This window comes from Vanessa tameamea, chromosome 6 (assembly GCF_037043105.1).
Source record: "Vanessa tameamea isolate UH-Manoa-2023 chromosome 6, ilVanTame1 primary haplotype, whole genome shotgun sequence".
NCBI lineage: Eukaryota > Metazoa > Arthropoda > Insecta > Lepidoptera > Nymphalidae > Vanessa > Vanessa tameamea.
The window spans coordinates 2,929,261-2,944,471 of record NC_087314.1 but is presented as its reverse complement, the minus strand read 5'-3'; the positions used below and the strand labels follow the sequence as shown (position 1 = coordinate 2,944,471).

General features: G+C 31.9%; 2 protein-coding genes across 3 annotated transcripts in view; one reads left to right on the top strand and one right to left on the bottom strand.

Moving 5' to 3' along the window:
- Window positions 1–290: 290 nt before the first annotated feature.
- Window positions 291–15,211, bottom strand: part of LOC113393552 (cuticle protein 19.8) — a 205,468-nt gene continuing 190,547 nt past the window's right edge. For both annotated transcript variants that reach the window (XM_026630505.2, XM_026630506.2), the window contains exon 6: window positions 291–302. The gene's annotated coding sequence lies outside the window, so the exon portion shown is untranslated. The remainder of the gene's footprint in view (window positions 303–15,211) is intronic.
- On the top strand, window positions 1,248–4,092 carry LOC113393308 (dual specificity protein phosphatase 14). The gene is made up of 4 exons (XM_026630124.2): window positions 1,248–1,618; window positions 2,235–2,463; window positions 2,671–2,807; window positions 3,135–4,092. The coding sequence occupies exons 1-4, from the start codon at window positions 1,515–1,517 to the stop codon at window positions 3,319–3,321; spliced, it is 657 nt and encodes a 218-aa protein (XP_026485909.1). The 5' UTR covers window positions 1,248–1,514; the 3' UTR covers window positions 3,322–4,092.

The window sequence follows — 15,211 nt, the reverse complement described above, 5'->3', positions numbered from 1 at the left end:
TAATTTTAGTGACTGATTTAGTACATAAGCTCTTCTACTTCTTGTACCGTTTCGAAATATCCAGGATTGGGCCGTTAACTCATCACAAAATGACTTTATCTATAAGCCCTCTCATGGTTTTATCTGCGAAGGTTGAAAATATTTAATTTGCAAGCCGCTGGAAAGGCCGACTTCATTTCCTTAAGGCTTTATAAGTCATTTAAGTGGAGACCGACCCTCTTAGCATTTACTATTGTTATTTTATTAAGAATTGACTAAAGCTATTGAAAAATGTAGTTCGTCTAAGTATGGTGGTATTTGATCATCAGTTATTAATCTCTCTCTATCTCTTCTTCCTTACTAACGAATCAAGTGTAATTCTTTGTGATTCCTTTCTTCGACTAGTTACTTTCGAATTTTTTATTTAATTTAAGTGATTGATTACTGTTTATTTTCAACTTACCAAAGTCTTAAAAAAGTAATATCTGGGCCTATCTCTATGCTGATTTAGGTTAGGCGTAAGTACAGTTCTATCATGTATAATCTATGATGACTTTGTGACAATGACTCTTACGATTATATAATATTGATCTTCTAGATTTTTCGAATGTTCTAACAACAAACACTTTCATATGTTCTGGTTTTATAGACTCGACTTGATTTGACGTTTACATAAATTAAATCGAGAGCAATTTAAAGAATGTAGTTAATAGTAGGTCTTCTTATTATCTTAGTAAGGACTTTAGTGTGACTTCCCACTGGGTAATGTCTTTTCTCATCTTTGACAATTTCTCCATGATGTTTTTCCCCTTATCATAAATATTTATGTGTCGATCTAGAAATGTACAGAAGATATTATCAAGGAAGCTATTGCACCTTTTTGTTTGAATTATTGAAGTAATACAAATCTTTTATCTCTCTGATTCTAAGTGAACCCAATTTTAGTTAGGGTATAGGCGTAAATATTTTGAAATTACCAAAAAACAGGGTCGACTATAAACTTAAACTGCTGTAATAATTTAATGTTCATAAACAATAAATATGTCGTTTGTGGATGAGACGTTAACAAAATGTTTTTTATTACCTACATTGTATAATTTTTAATTTTATTATGGGACACCCAAAATAAACACACGAACTTACGTCCAGGGACCAAAAACAGTAATTTTCGTATTGTAAACAAAATAAGTCACCGTCGTCCGAGAATAGCCCTGGAATGCCGGATATTGCAGGCGCGAGCGCTGAGAAATCACAGGTGAACAAGCGCGCGCTAGCGTTTCAGTGCGCGTTGTAGCCATCGACGCGTGCGCACGCATCTGCCCAATATTAAGCCGCGTATCGACGTACGAGACTACGAAATATTAAAAGAATTGTTATCAATGAAAATATGCGAAATTGTCATACTATATGCTCTTATAAATATTGTTGTTGATTAATTTACGATTAGCAAAAGCTTCTCCCTTCAGTGAAGTGGTAAAAAATTTTATTAGTGGAGTGATATTGATTTCGAAACAGTGTCCATTGTTTTGGAGAAAATGAAGGTCTTGACAGTTGAAGATAAAGTTGCATGTGTTGGAATTGAAAACGAACCGAGAGTTGATGTTACAGAAGCGAAATCAACGAAGGAGGAGTTAAATAGGTTGGTCATAATAAAGAAGCACTTAATGAAACAAAATAAATAGTCAACAGGTGGATTTATAAAGAAATTTTATTACTTACGGATTCACGCAAATGTCTTTACATACATATATTTTATTTAGGTGTTTTTCTGTTTTATTACCAGAGTTTCAATTTTTATTTCATTTTAATGACATGTTATTCTGTAATATAAACAATGCCACTAGCGTTTATATTTGGTGAATTTTATCAGTGTTGATTCGGTAATGATAAATAGATTAAAATATTCTTTAGCTTGTATTAAAAATATTTAGAGTTAGAATTTTGCTTCCAAATCTGAAATTACGCGGAGTACGCAAGTTCGCGCTAGGTCAGACGTGCTGGCTGCCCGCCAGAATGACACAACAGCGTGGTATGCTGTTTACGCGCTGGATTGTTGACGTTTTTTCAGGACACTTCCAATCGCATTCCTGTAACATACGAAAGAACTCTTCAAATACAAAAATACGAAAGAAATTTTCTTGGATATTTTCTGTGTCGGTGTCTGTTTGCATTTCTCTCAGCTGTGAATTTAGTCCTTGTTATTGTATAATTTATAGATATACACAATTCATTAAATAATAATCTGTTGTCAACAGAGGCTGCCCTCTCGGAGTATCTCGCGTCATCAACTCAGTATACATATGTGGTGCCCATGCCTTGCCTGGAGCTGTGAAGGCATTACGACCAGGACTTGTAATAAATGCCGCACCTGAACTGCCACCTCCACCGGAAGATTATGTTCCAAGACAATACATACCACTGCTGGATACCCCAAACTCTGATATGTATCCATTCATGGAACGGGTCGCTGACCTTGTAAATGAGGTAATTGATGAGAATATATTTTAATACAGTCACATTGCTACATGGTATCATAGATAAAATTGAAGTAGTATAAAAACATTTATAGCATGGCACAACATGGCATAGATTGGCGGACTGTTAAATTGGTATTATCATAAAACGAATATATGAGTAACTTTAGAAAACGTCTCTTAAACGATTTACGCTATTAGTTTTTTTTTTATGCAGGTCGTGTCAAGAAACGAAGTGGTGTTGGTACATTGTGTGGCGGGCGTTTCGAGATCTGTCACTCTCTGTTTAGCTTACCTTGTCAAATGGCATAAGATGACATTGTGCGAAGCTTATCATCACATGAAGCTTAGAAGGTTAGTAATAGTCAACGCAGGCCAGATCTAAACTTTTTAAATATAGCTCAAATACTTTTAAAATAACCTAAGCCTGAATAGAATATACCATCATATTTATAAGTAAAATTACAATAATTGTGTTCCGAAAATCTTTTATAAATATTTTATTACAAACTTGTTTGATAACAGTTGTGGTCAAGTCAGTAAAACATTAAAAATAATTAATTTTGGTCCTTTCTTCTTTTCTTATTCAATATTTTTGTTTGTTAAAATGAGCTGCTATAGTTCAGTGACTTAAGGTAAAACTTTTGTGAATCGAAAATTAAACATGAATAAATTTTTTAGGCCACAAATTCGACCGAACACGGGTTTCTTCAAGCAATTAATAAAATTTGAAGAGAGACTTTTTGGTGAAGCGTCTGTGAAGATGGTTTATTGTGAAGCTATTGACAAAGAGATTCCTGATGTATACGAAGCTGACTACAGTGGAATGACGTGGTTTAGACAAAGATATGGCCCAATAGAAAAATGAAATGAGATCATAATTAAAATGTTAAGTAAGGTTTAATATTAAAATACGTTAGTTATATATAATTGCAAAGATTTGCTCCGATTAATAATTTATATTAGGAGAGATCTCAAACAAACAGAAGATAATAATGATATTCTGTCATTTGTATTCTAGAAACTCAGACTCAAATATTTCAAACTCAAATTCCTTTATTCAATAGAGAACTATTACACTTACTTATTGATTGTCAAATTAAACTCTACCACCGGTTCGGAAAAGAAAATACACTGACCTGATAAGAACCGGCGAAAGAAACTGTAACTGATTAAACAATATTCACGCTAAAATTAAATAAGGCATCTGTTATGGTAATGATATAAAATAGATGTTTATGTATGCTGATTAAGACTGAGATACGAATGAAATAGTTTAAGTTACCTGTTGAAGGAAATCAGCGTCTCGTGTTATTTGCAGAAGTGAAAATTAGAACTGATTTCTGAATTCAGTATGATTGTATTAAGTAAATAATTGTGATTATTATTCATAAAGCTAACGATTAATTTCTTATTGCATGTATTTTAAATATCTTTACGACTGGCTCGCACAAAGCGAATGTCGATATCAATTAAATGAAAAATTACAATTTTAATTACATAAAAAGTATTTTATAAATGCAGATAGCTCATCATCTTTTAAGTTTCTAGATGTTCTTAGTATTGTGATAAATTATGAAAAATGTTAGTTATAATTTTAATGAATATGGGACCAAATAAACATATTTCAATTAAAACAGTATCTTGTTTCATTATGTTTGCTCATTTAATTAATTTTAATTTTAATGCAAAAATCGTTTGACCTAAAATACATCGCCGAGGAACTCCATCTTCAATATTTGCCTTGGACCAAAAAGATATGCAGATTTCATATTAAGTAATTGCGAAGTACGCAATGACTATTTTCATCAAAGAGGAGATGTTGTTGGCCTCGTGGCATTGAGCGGCTGAACTAAAATACATTTGAGTTTTTCTACTCGTCCGACATATGGGTGATAACAACTTGTTGAATAGACAATACGCGTTCGCTTCCTGGTTCTGATGTAACAAAATCGAAAATAGACGTGCATTATGGCGCTAATCGAAAATGTAATTCTTTACATTGAAATGAATTGATTATTTTAAATTGAATTATTTACACGGAATTTTATAATTTTCATTTAAAGTTTCATGCGCACTAAGCATTCGACTGGGTGTAACAAATTCCATAATTTAAACGACGTTAAATATTTTTATTGAATTAAAATTTTTTAAATTGTTATTTTTAAACAGTCGTCTTAAAACTGTCACATTTTTCTTTATATTTAAGTTTACTTTTTGAAAAAAAGCCAGTAGTGTTTGGTTTTAAGTCATAAGTAATATTTTTGACATTAAGTGCTGAATTTGAGATAGGTAATTGTTAAGCGGACTGTGTATTATCGAGCTCATTTTAATTATTAAAGCCGAGATCTTAAGTATAATTAAATTATTTATGTAAGCCAATTTTCAATCAACATCGCTCTTAAGATGATTAGAATATCGATCATTCATCAATTAGCGGGGTCATCGACATTGTTTTATATTTGGTGTTTTGATATAAATACGCATATTTTGGCTTAAGCTTGGCATATTTTTGCCAAATGCCTAATGACTGCAGGTGGTCATAATTTGGCAGTAATATGTGTTCAAGTTCAATGTTTATGTTAATTACCTTCATCGTTTACTAAAATTAGAATTGGCAAGATCTTTTTATATTTGCGTAGTCACGACTTAGAAAAGAGTATCTCAAGTAAGAATAACACAAAATATGAACTACATAATAATATATTTTAATTTTTTAACCTATTCTATATTTAAATTGCAAAATGGAACGAATGTACGAATTTTATTTACAAACAGGAATTGTTTGTTGGCAATTACTGCTATCATCTTGGCGAAGGTACTCAAATGAATTTGGATTAGACCCAAGCCTTTGACCTTCTATTATCATAAAAAAATATTAAATGCCAACATTGTCATGTGGTAGTCATTAAGGTACTTATATTTGATATACTTACTCAACAATGTATTCATAGTCTTTTTCATTAGTAAAAATTTTGTAACTACTACGACAGTATAAAGCCGGACAAGTGCTTTTCCGACTCGCGTACTGAGGTTTTCGTACTACCAGACAAATAAAAAAACATACACTGATGTAAAAACAAATTTACGGTAATTTCGTATATATTTCCTATACTTGTGCAACAAGATATTGCTTCTAGTCCAATTTCTTGATTCTAGGTTAACGGAAAGTCCCGTATAGGTTTTACAAAATATATTTTGTTTGCGTGGACGCGTTCCTGCGAAAAAGGATCCTGACGGACAGACAGACAGACTGACAGACGGACAGAAGGACAGACCTTTTTCATTGAGAGGTACGGAACTCAAAAAAAAAAAAAAACTTTTGTCAGATCATTTTCTCTTATCTATAAATATCAAGACCGGCTTTTTGACACTTTGGTAGTATTTTCCAATATCATAAACAGTTATATGAGCTCGACACGATTAAAAAGTTAAAAAACAATTCCGTTCTAAATACGTTGCAATGAATTTTGCGCCAATGAGGGGACATATATACAGGACGTCCGCCTATAATATATTTAAAATAATATTTTTGTATAAAACGTAATGGATAGCAAATAATTAAAATTATAACAAAAATTATGATACGACCATAGTTTTTCTGAATCTGAATTGTTCGGATCTATAGTCATCCAACTTCAAACTATGCAGATATCATTGCCATAAAATGGCACTAATTCAACAATCCAAGACTGCAAGAGCACTTCATAATAATATAATAGTCGGCTACAAAAACGTGTTTGGCTATTTGTGACGATATTAATACCAAGCATACCTCTTATATCTTCTGATAATGCATTTCAGTACCGAATAATGCAAATACAGTTTCTTAATTGAAATGCCAAGAATAGTTGATGAATCGTCAAAATTTTGTATTGAAACTATTCAATTCAAATTTAGTTTTTCATGTATATCATTTATTTGACATACTATAACTAAGAATATATAGATATACGTATTGAATTTAAATATTATAAGGTGAAATTCAATGCATATTTTAGGTGATTAATGAATCCTCCCATAATTAAAATCAACAAAACTTGCATAATTAGCATTCGACGTGTTATCGCTGGCAATAGATCGCTTATGGTAGCTATCTCTTCCGGACAACTTTTGGGCTGAGAATAATAATTTTAAATTATAAGGGGATTTATTTAATTCTCACACACACACGTGTTCATCTTATACATAATATACACATAGATATGAAAAAAATTGACTTATATTTATTTAAATAACATAAATGTCATCCTTTTTCTAGCGATAGTCTGTTTTAAATTCTTCTTTTCTATCAGCCGCGTCAAATGTACTTTTGTCCAAATTAGAATGATATTTGAGGTTGGACCTCGTTGATCAGATTGTACAGACTAGCCAAAGGCTGCAGTTCCTTGGGTTCCCGGTCCCTTGTTATGCCGTCAAAATATTCTCAGGCCGAAGTCTGGAAATTGCGGCAATGTTTACACTTCCGTGCCTTGATAAGCACTTAAACCGTTGGTCCTATCGAATCATACGTTCCGTGGGATTATAAGAGTGCACATGTTTTTGCACATTCACTTGTGCTTTATTATGTATCCTGCGCAAGGCTAGACTAGTCTCTCTTGAGAAATAGGTCAGAAGAACATACTACAAAATGAAAATCGTCTCTATCAAATTTAACATCATCCCCAATATTTGATCTTTATTTAAATTTAAATACAAAAACACTCTAAAAATGTGATTTATATGTCATTTTCTTTTTTTGAAACAATATTAAACATTCGTATGACACAAAAAAGTCGACCTAAAAATAATAATTGAATTTATTTCCTTGAAATCGGCCTTGAATGAATCAACCGTTTTATTATAGTAGATATTTTGGAAATTCTGGTCACATTTGATTAAACTAAAGTACGCAACTGAAATATCATGACCTCCATTTTGCAAGCGTCCTTCTCTATTCACATCCCATTTTATGACAGCGACCTTTTGAATAGTTAGTCATAGTTTTATAAAAAATAGTATAATGAATAAAGAATTTGTTTAGGATGTCTTTATTATACTTTCTTATATAGAACTCCATCGAATTTTCTAAAGTGTTTTCTGGTCTGCATTACCTGAAGTCAAATTTCAATATTTGATTTATTTTTAATTTTAAAAATTGCAAACTTTCACAGTGAATTTCTATCTTTTGAGTGGAATTTTCAAAAACGATCTTTATCTCATTAACATAAACCTAAATCCCAATTTTCGTATTCCTAATATCAGATATCAAGATATCATTTCCATACAAATTTTAGGATCGTACTCTGTCTCCCGTAGTGATAACCTAATTTATTTAAAGGATTCCTAGGGAGTGCAAAAATCTTTCAATCTGACATTTTAAAATGTTAATACTATATTATTCACTCACAGATGCTGTCTATCTTATGGTATCCAAGAAATTAATATGATGTACAAAATATATGAATCAAACCGTTTTCATTGTCTTAGGTGGTAGTAGCCGAGATGGCCCAGTGGTTAGAACGCGTGCATCTTAACCGATGATTTCGGGTTCAAACCCAGGCAGGCACCACTGAATTTTCATGTGCTTAATTTGTGTTTATAACCTACATGTGTCTAATTTCAACGAAATTCTGCCACATGTGTATTCCACCAACCCGCATTGGAGCAGCGTGGTGGAATATGCTCCATACCTTCTCCTCAACGGGAGAGGAGGCCTTAGCCCAGCAGTGGGAAATTTACAGGCTGATTATGTTATGTAGGTGGTAGGAATGCAAGCGATATTACAACCGCTGTTAACATTTAAAAATTTCGATAATTTGTTTGATTGAATACGTTCGTTCATATCGAACCTGCTTATGAATAATTCTACCGTATAACAAAGATCCAGAAGAACAAAATCTGAGTCAAAGACCGGATCATAGCAATACAGGCCCGCTGTATTGCTATGGTCCGGTTTGAAGAGTAAGTGAGTCAGTTTAATGACAAGCGCAATTTATAAAGGTGAAATACGTTTTTAGTATCAATGTATCTGGGGAAAGGAACAATTTACATCTGCAAATCTTCGGCTGCATTTCTAAAAGATATAAAATATAATCTAAAAATTGTAGATCGTATTTTCACCATCTGAATTTTTAAGTACTTAGTGCGCGAATGAAAATTTCTTCGATTTAGTTTAGATGTTTTAGTGCTCAAAACAGGATCGAAATTTGAAATAGCTGTGTGCTGTATCGTATGTATTTATGCATGTAAGAAGTTGATCTAGTAGAATCTAAAATAAATACGCAAACCTAACCTACATAACAAATTGCCGTTAAAAAAGTTGAATTGAGTTCAAGAGAACAAAGAGACTGAATGTTTATAAAAAGGTCATGATATTTAGACCACGTTCAAAACATTTAGATAGATTAGTATGCATTTCGCGAGTTCATAATCAACTACTCGTTAGAAGTTCTATTATTCATACGTAGAGAGTTTATTTTTTGTTATCACAGGGTATTTTAAAATTAAATTTAGATAATTTATAATAGAAATTTAACTGTCCACCAAGTGGCCGGCATACCTCGCTGGATACCATTCTATTTATAATAAATAAGCACTTAGGTCGGCTCATTCCGACTGTCGTAGAGACATTCCCGAATATTTTCATATAAGAGACCGCCATTTATACGTGACACGATTGAGCTAGAAAAACTGAAGTATTAATTTTAATTTATAATGTTATACAAAACGTTTGCTGATGGCGATAATATAATGGTGTCAGGAAACTGTATAGAGTTTCGAGTATTTAATAATCTGTGACGTTGTTGACGTGTTCTGATGAAAGACAATCATGAAAACAATTCAGAAAGTCATATTTTGGTTTCAAATGGCGACAAAGCATAATATTAATGTGGTTGTCATTTTGTAAATAAAAGTGTAACATAAAAATGATTATATTTACATTCAAGGTAACATTGCCGACACCAATGTGTTAATTATAGTTCTAATGACTATTTGCAGTTGATTCCTTGTAATTTACATTTGACATATGACATATATTTGACATATATTGAACATAACATCTTAGCTCCCAAATTAAGGAATATTTCTTACAACGACAATGTTGCTACGGTGGTGACTAATTTGAAAGCCCTATATCATAAAAAAATACTAAATATTAAGATATTAATATTACGTTTAGCAACGTACGCTTGTACCCATTAGAAATAATAAAAAAATAGCCAGAAATCATTATATAAATAGTAAATAAGCGTCGAGTTAGCGTACGTATATTTTTATCTGTACTATCTTTTTAAATTCTTCTTTCAAGCATTAATTCGTTCTGTGACGAGGTCCAATCCAATTTTTTCCAGCCTATCACCGTTACATGTTACTAATCTTACAAATGCGAAAGTTTGGATAGATAGATGTTGGTTACTCAATCAAGGCAAAACGGTTAAACGGAACTGAATCAAATTTGGTACAGAGATGTTTTATCACTTTTTATCCCTAACACTCGCAGCTCCTCCTCACACTCGGGCGTAAACTAGTAAAGCACATATAATTGTGTAATGTGTTGTACGAAAAAGAGTGCTTCTGAGCTTCTTGCCGGTTCTTCTGGTTTGGATAACCATATCAATGATTAAACAGTCTCCGTAAGAGCGTATTTAAAATAAATCAAGATTTAATTTTTTTTTTCTTTTGAAGCATTATCTTGATATTGTAAACTTTTTTGTTAAATAAATCTGATAATTGTTGGAACTGGACGTAAATAATATTATCTTTATGAACTTGAATCTTTTTTAAAAACGAATTAAATTATGATACATACTCGTACCTGTTCGAAGATAGATTTGTTAGATTTAGTGGCAGCCCTGAGGAATTGGTATGTTGGCAGTTTGCCAAAATGACACGAGCCGTAGGAATGCCCGAGTTATATCGACATTACAAGCTGAAATGTTAATGATAATGTTTAAATAGGAGCATTTTTTGGAGGAGGGCTACTGGAATGTGGATGTTAATGAATTATGTGGATACATTGAAAACTTGGTGCGGACGTGCTTAGCCTCGGTTGTCTAGACGTCAATATTTTTTGTAAAACAATTGCTAACCTTACCCGGTCAGTGACCTGATAACTATCGCGTTTAAAAATTTTGCTTGTGACGAAAGATTGTTTGACATTTGAATTTTTTCGGTGTTTAGCTATTAATTAGCAGTATAGCAACTGTTTCACTTTATTGTGAGTTAAAGTATTATTGTTGTATATATAGTTCATTACTGATTTTTTTGTGTATTACCTTGTTTTGATGTTAATTTTCTGGAAAAGTTTCGTTAGTTTAACTTTAAAGCAACTGTTTGACGTGATCATATCGTAAAGGATTTTAAAGAATGGGATAAGTTTTATGCCAATGTCTCAGGCAAAATTTTACTATTAATAAAACTATGCTCTTTGCAAGAAGCATATTTTATTTTTATAGTAATAAATATTTTTATTTGAGAAAAACCACAATTTTCAATAACGATTTTAATCAAACCAGTACATATTTGATATATTTTGAAGTTTTTGAAAGTTAAGATAAAGATAAATTTATAAATCGTTATATCATGGTTTAATTCAAAAACTTTCAAAACTTTATAAATGTTTATATAACCTTTATTAATAAATATACAAAGTAATTGAAGTATTCAAAATATACCATGTAATTAATAAACAAACTTAAAATATTTTTTGGACGTTAAAATATCCCACATGCATGGATTTTTACACTAGAAAAAAAAACCTTCTTAAACTGAATATTCAGTGTTCTCAGTTCAATTAACTTTATTAACATTTAATACCCCAAGCAAACTTGTATTACAAAAATAGCTTAAATTAACACTATGAGTTTGTTATAGTTAGGAATTATCTAAACTATCTCATAGGTAAACACTGAAATTGTTTAGATCGTGTTATGCCAGTTGGTAATTGCCATACCTACCCATTGCTGAAAGAGGGCTTACGATCTGTAACAGTCGAATCTTGAGTGCTAAGTGAAATAAACAATACGTTTTCATCGAATTCATCGAAATAGTTTATTGGAATTTCAAATATTTTGTCATTAGAAGGATTACTTCAGGTTTATGGGTTCATGAATCTTGAAACTAGGTGTCGTAATTACATGATTCGCTTAAGACATTTTTAATATATTTTTGAATGAATGAAAAAGTAAACGTTTAAAAATAATTATTGTCGGTTATCCCTAAGAGATATAGACCTTTTTAAGGAATACAATACTGTAGTACATTATTTCGATCTATTTATTTTCAGTCAGTTTATACAATGTAAGCGCAAAAAAATGTGTTTATTTACGACATCACATTAGAAACGCCTAAAATTATCAGTGTTTCTCTAATATATTATGCATATAATATGCATATGAGCCGAGATGGCCCAGTGGTTAGAACGCGTGCATCTTAACCGATGATTTCGGGTTCAAACCCAGGCAGGCACCACTGAATTTTCATGTGCTTAATTTGTGTTTATAATTCATCTCGTGCTCGGCGGTGAAGGAAAACATCGTGAGGAAACCTGCATGTGTCTAATTTAAACGAAAATTCTGCCACATGTGTATTCCACCAACCCGCATTGGAGCAGCGTGGTGGAATATGCTCCATACCTTCTCCTCAACGGGAGAGGAGGCCTTAGCCCAGCAGTGGGAAACTTACAGGATGATTATGTTTATTTATAATGTAATATGCATATAAACCTTCTTCTTGAATCAATCTATCTATTAAAAAAAATGCATCGAAATTAATTGTGTAAATTTAAAGATCTAACCATACACCGGGACAGACAGACAGCGGTAAGTGACTTTGTTTTATACTATCATCAATATCTTGCAGTTCTTCTAATTTGTTCAATATTTTTCCCACATTACTAGTGTAGTTATGATTTGGGACTTTTTAAACTTTTCTTGCAGTTGTCCACAGATATCTGGGCGATTTTTATTCTTTCCAAAGTTCGATGGTGAGTAAGTCTTTTCTCGAGGCTTTCTCATCTATTTTTATGGAGGTTATAGTATAAGTATATCGTTGGATGCTGACAGCGATGATTTAAGATAATATATTTTAATGAATAAATTGAGAATGTTGGAGTATGATGTATGATACGAGACGTAGGTCGCGATGAAGGAAAATATAGAAGATGATCAGTTGAAACGACTTTTTAATAATTAAATCCATTGAAAATTAATATACGTATATGAGATCTGTTCCAAAAGCAATACGAATCGAAAGATAACATGTACCTTTTAAAGGTGAATTATCAAAATGTTGATTAAACTAACGCAATATCCTGAATGTCGAATTTAATTAATTTATCAATTAATCAATCTTTGGGGAATCAGGGATAAATAAATGAAATTCGACATTCACGTCTTTTTTTAAATAAAAAACCATGCAATTTCGATGCAAATTTGTAAAAAACCCGAATAGTATTGAGTAAACTTTTCTTTTTTGTAGAACGTTGTTAAGCGCCACCACATCAACCAAAAGCGCCACCTACCTAGGGAACTGAGATGGTACATCTCTTTTGCCTGTAGTTACGCTGGTTAACTCGCCCTCCAAACCGGACCATAACATTCATTGCTGTTTTGCGTTAGAATATGAGGGCGAGGTACGTACTGAGTCGGGCTTACACAAAACCCTGCTACCAAATTTTTCAATATAATCATCAACGAGCTGTATTATTCAAGCAAAATTTGTTTGGCTAAAATAATTCCAAGCAACTGTACTAACCATATATTTAGAAATTTATGACATAACCTTGGTTGTCTAGCATGCAATTTAAATGTAGGTCAGGCTGATAAGAAACATGCGTTAAAACGACCTGCTCGTATGTCTGGGGCCGTCAAAATGGGTCGTTATTTCCTCCAGTCTAGCAAATTACGTTTGTAGCAGTACGATGGTTGAAAAAAAACCAATTACTTTAAATTATTTATTTAAAATTACAATTTATAATTAAAACTATTTTATAATTAAGACTAACTCCTCGATTGAAGTCAAATCTAATAATGATTTACATTGCTAATGGATTAATGATGCATCCTCGGCTGATGCAATATTTCACAATATCCGTCCTAAATTATTTTACTTAAACAAATAATAAATTGCAATCTAAGCTATATACCTATACTATTCTATACTATGGTTCTACGTAACTAGCATTTTACACGTTTGTTACGGTTCCTTCAGACTTGATTCCCGAACGTCTGTTCAGTAATGACGTTAACGGAACGCGCTCTGTGCTGTGTGAATATACGTAGATACATAAATTCGAGCTTACTTTTTTAATGTTCATACAATGTTATAACCACGAATGAAGAACAATACACATTCCATATTGTTTTTATAAAATATAAAATAAGTAATGTATTATATTAATTAATTTAGAAATAAGTCCAGTCATTATACACATTTCAAAAAGTCAACCACGAGAAAGCAAATGATGGTGATTTTTCTGCCATTTCGAAAAATAGAATATTTATACATAGGTATCTCAACAACAATCAAAGATAGATGAACATTTCGTATGACCTAAATAATAGAACGTAATAAATGCAACAACTCATATAATCAAAACTCTCATATCTTCATGAAGAGTTGAGTTATCGTCAAAAGAGTATTGACTCGCTTTTTCAAGATGGCGGAAAGCTTATAGGATATATCAGTCAGTAATTTCAATTTATGTAGACAAGTTTTCCCCAACATATTAATATGCCTTTTTTTTTCGACGTCTTGACTAAGTAATGTGCGCTTTTTCTTATTGTGTATGTGTCAGTGCATGAGGGTTTTGTATACCGACGTGCGCATGTGTGCGTTAGACTTTATTAAATAAAATCATGTTAGCCAGCGTTCATGTCCCTGTATGCTGAGTGAATACACAGCGATCTGTTCTCTCTATCGTAGATTGTTAGTGTGAGAAAGCTTTTAATAATATATTAGGTTTCATTGCTTCATATTTTATATGTATATCTCGTGTTCATCTCCTGACATAGATGTATTTAAGACGTTACATATTTAAACGCCCTCAAGGCATTATTGAAATCTCCTTGATTTTGTTTTAGCTCTCTCATTGTTATTAATACGAGGAACTTAAGAATTGTTTAATTTTGTTTGGCTCGTTTATTATTTTCTAGAGAAAAACGATACAGTTTTCGTGATAAAAATGACGTTTGAGAATTTTCATTGAATTTCTTGAATTATCTGGTAAAGGTCATGATGATATATGGTGGGAGTGGTGAGCAGACCATTAAGTTATAAGTTATGCGTTATTAATATTTTTAATAGTTCCATAACATTGCGCTGTCCCTGTGTTGATTACCAATGTTAAAATAACATATTTTTTAATTCGAAATTAATTAGTTCTTTAGCTTTATTTGTAATATATATAAATGTATCTACATACACAAACTACATAATAAATAGTAATTTACATAAGTTGAACATTTCATTAGAGGTCAAAATGAGCTTTGTTAAAAAAAGTTGCCGTATCCATTTCCACGACAGAATTTTCTACTTGGGTGGATTTAAATACATTTAGCTGTATAGTTTTGACAGATATTCACATTTATAAAATTAGTGAAATTAGAAGGATGTTGTTTAATTAAAATTAACGCCGTGACAAAATAATCTAGCAATGTTTGGACATAAGTGGGTCGCAGTTCGCTTGGTATGCGTCCGTATATATATAATTTTGTTTAATAAAATAACACACGCAACAGTCTATGAAATATTTAGTTCAAGAATTTGAGTTTCAT

Bases quoted from the DNA above. Each gene is read 5' to 3' on its own strand.
- LOC113393308 (XM_026630124.2), top strand. From the start codon at position 1,515: ATGAAGGTCTTGACAGTTGAAGATAAAGTTGCATGTGTTGGAATTGAA. The intron at 1,619-2,234 runs GTTGGTCATAAT...TGTTGTCAACAG, and splicing joins ACGAAGGAGGAGTTAAATAG to AGGCTGCCCTCTCGGAGTAT. The intron at 2,808-3,134 runs GTTAGTAATAGT...TAAATTTTTTAG, and splicing joins CATCACATGAAGCTTAGAAG to GCCACAAATTCGACCGAACA.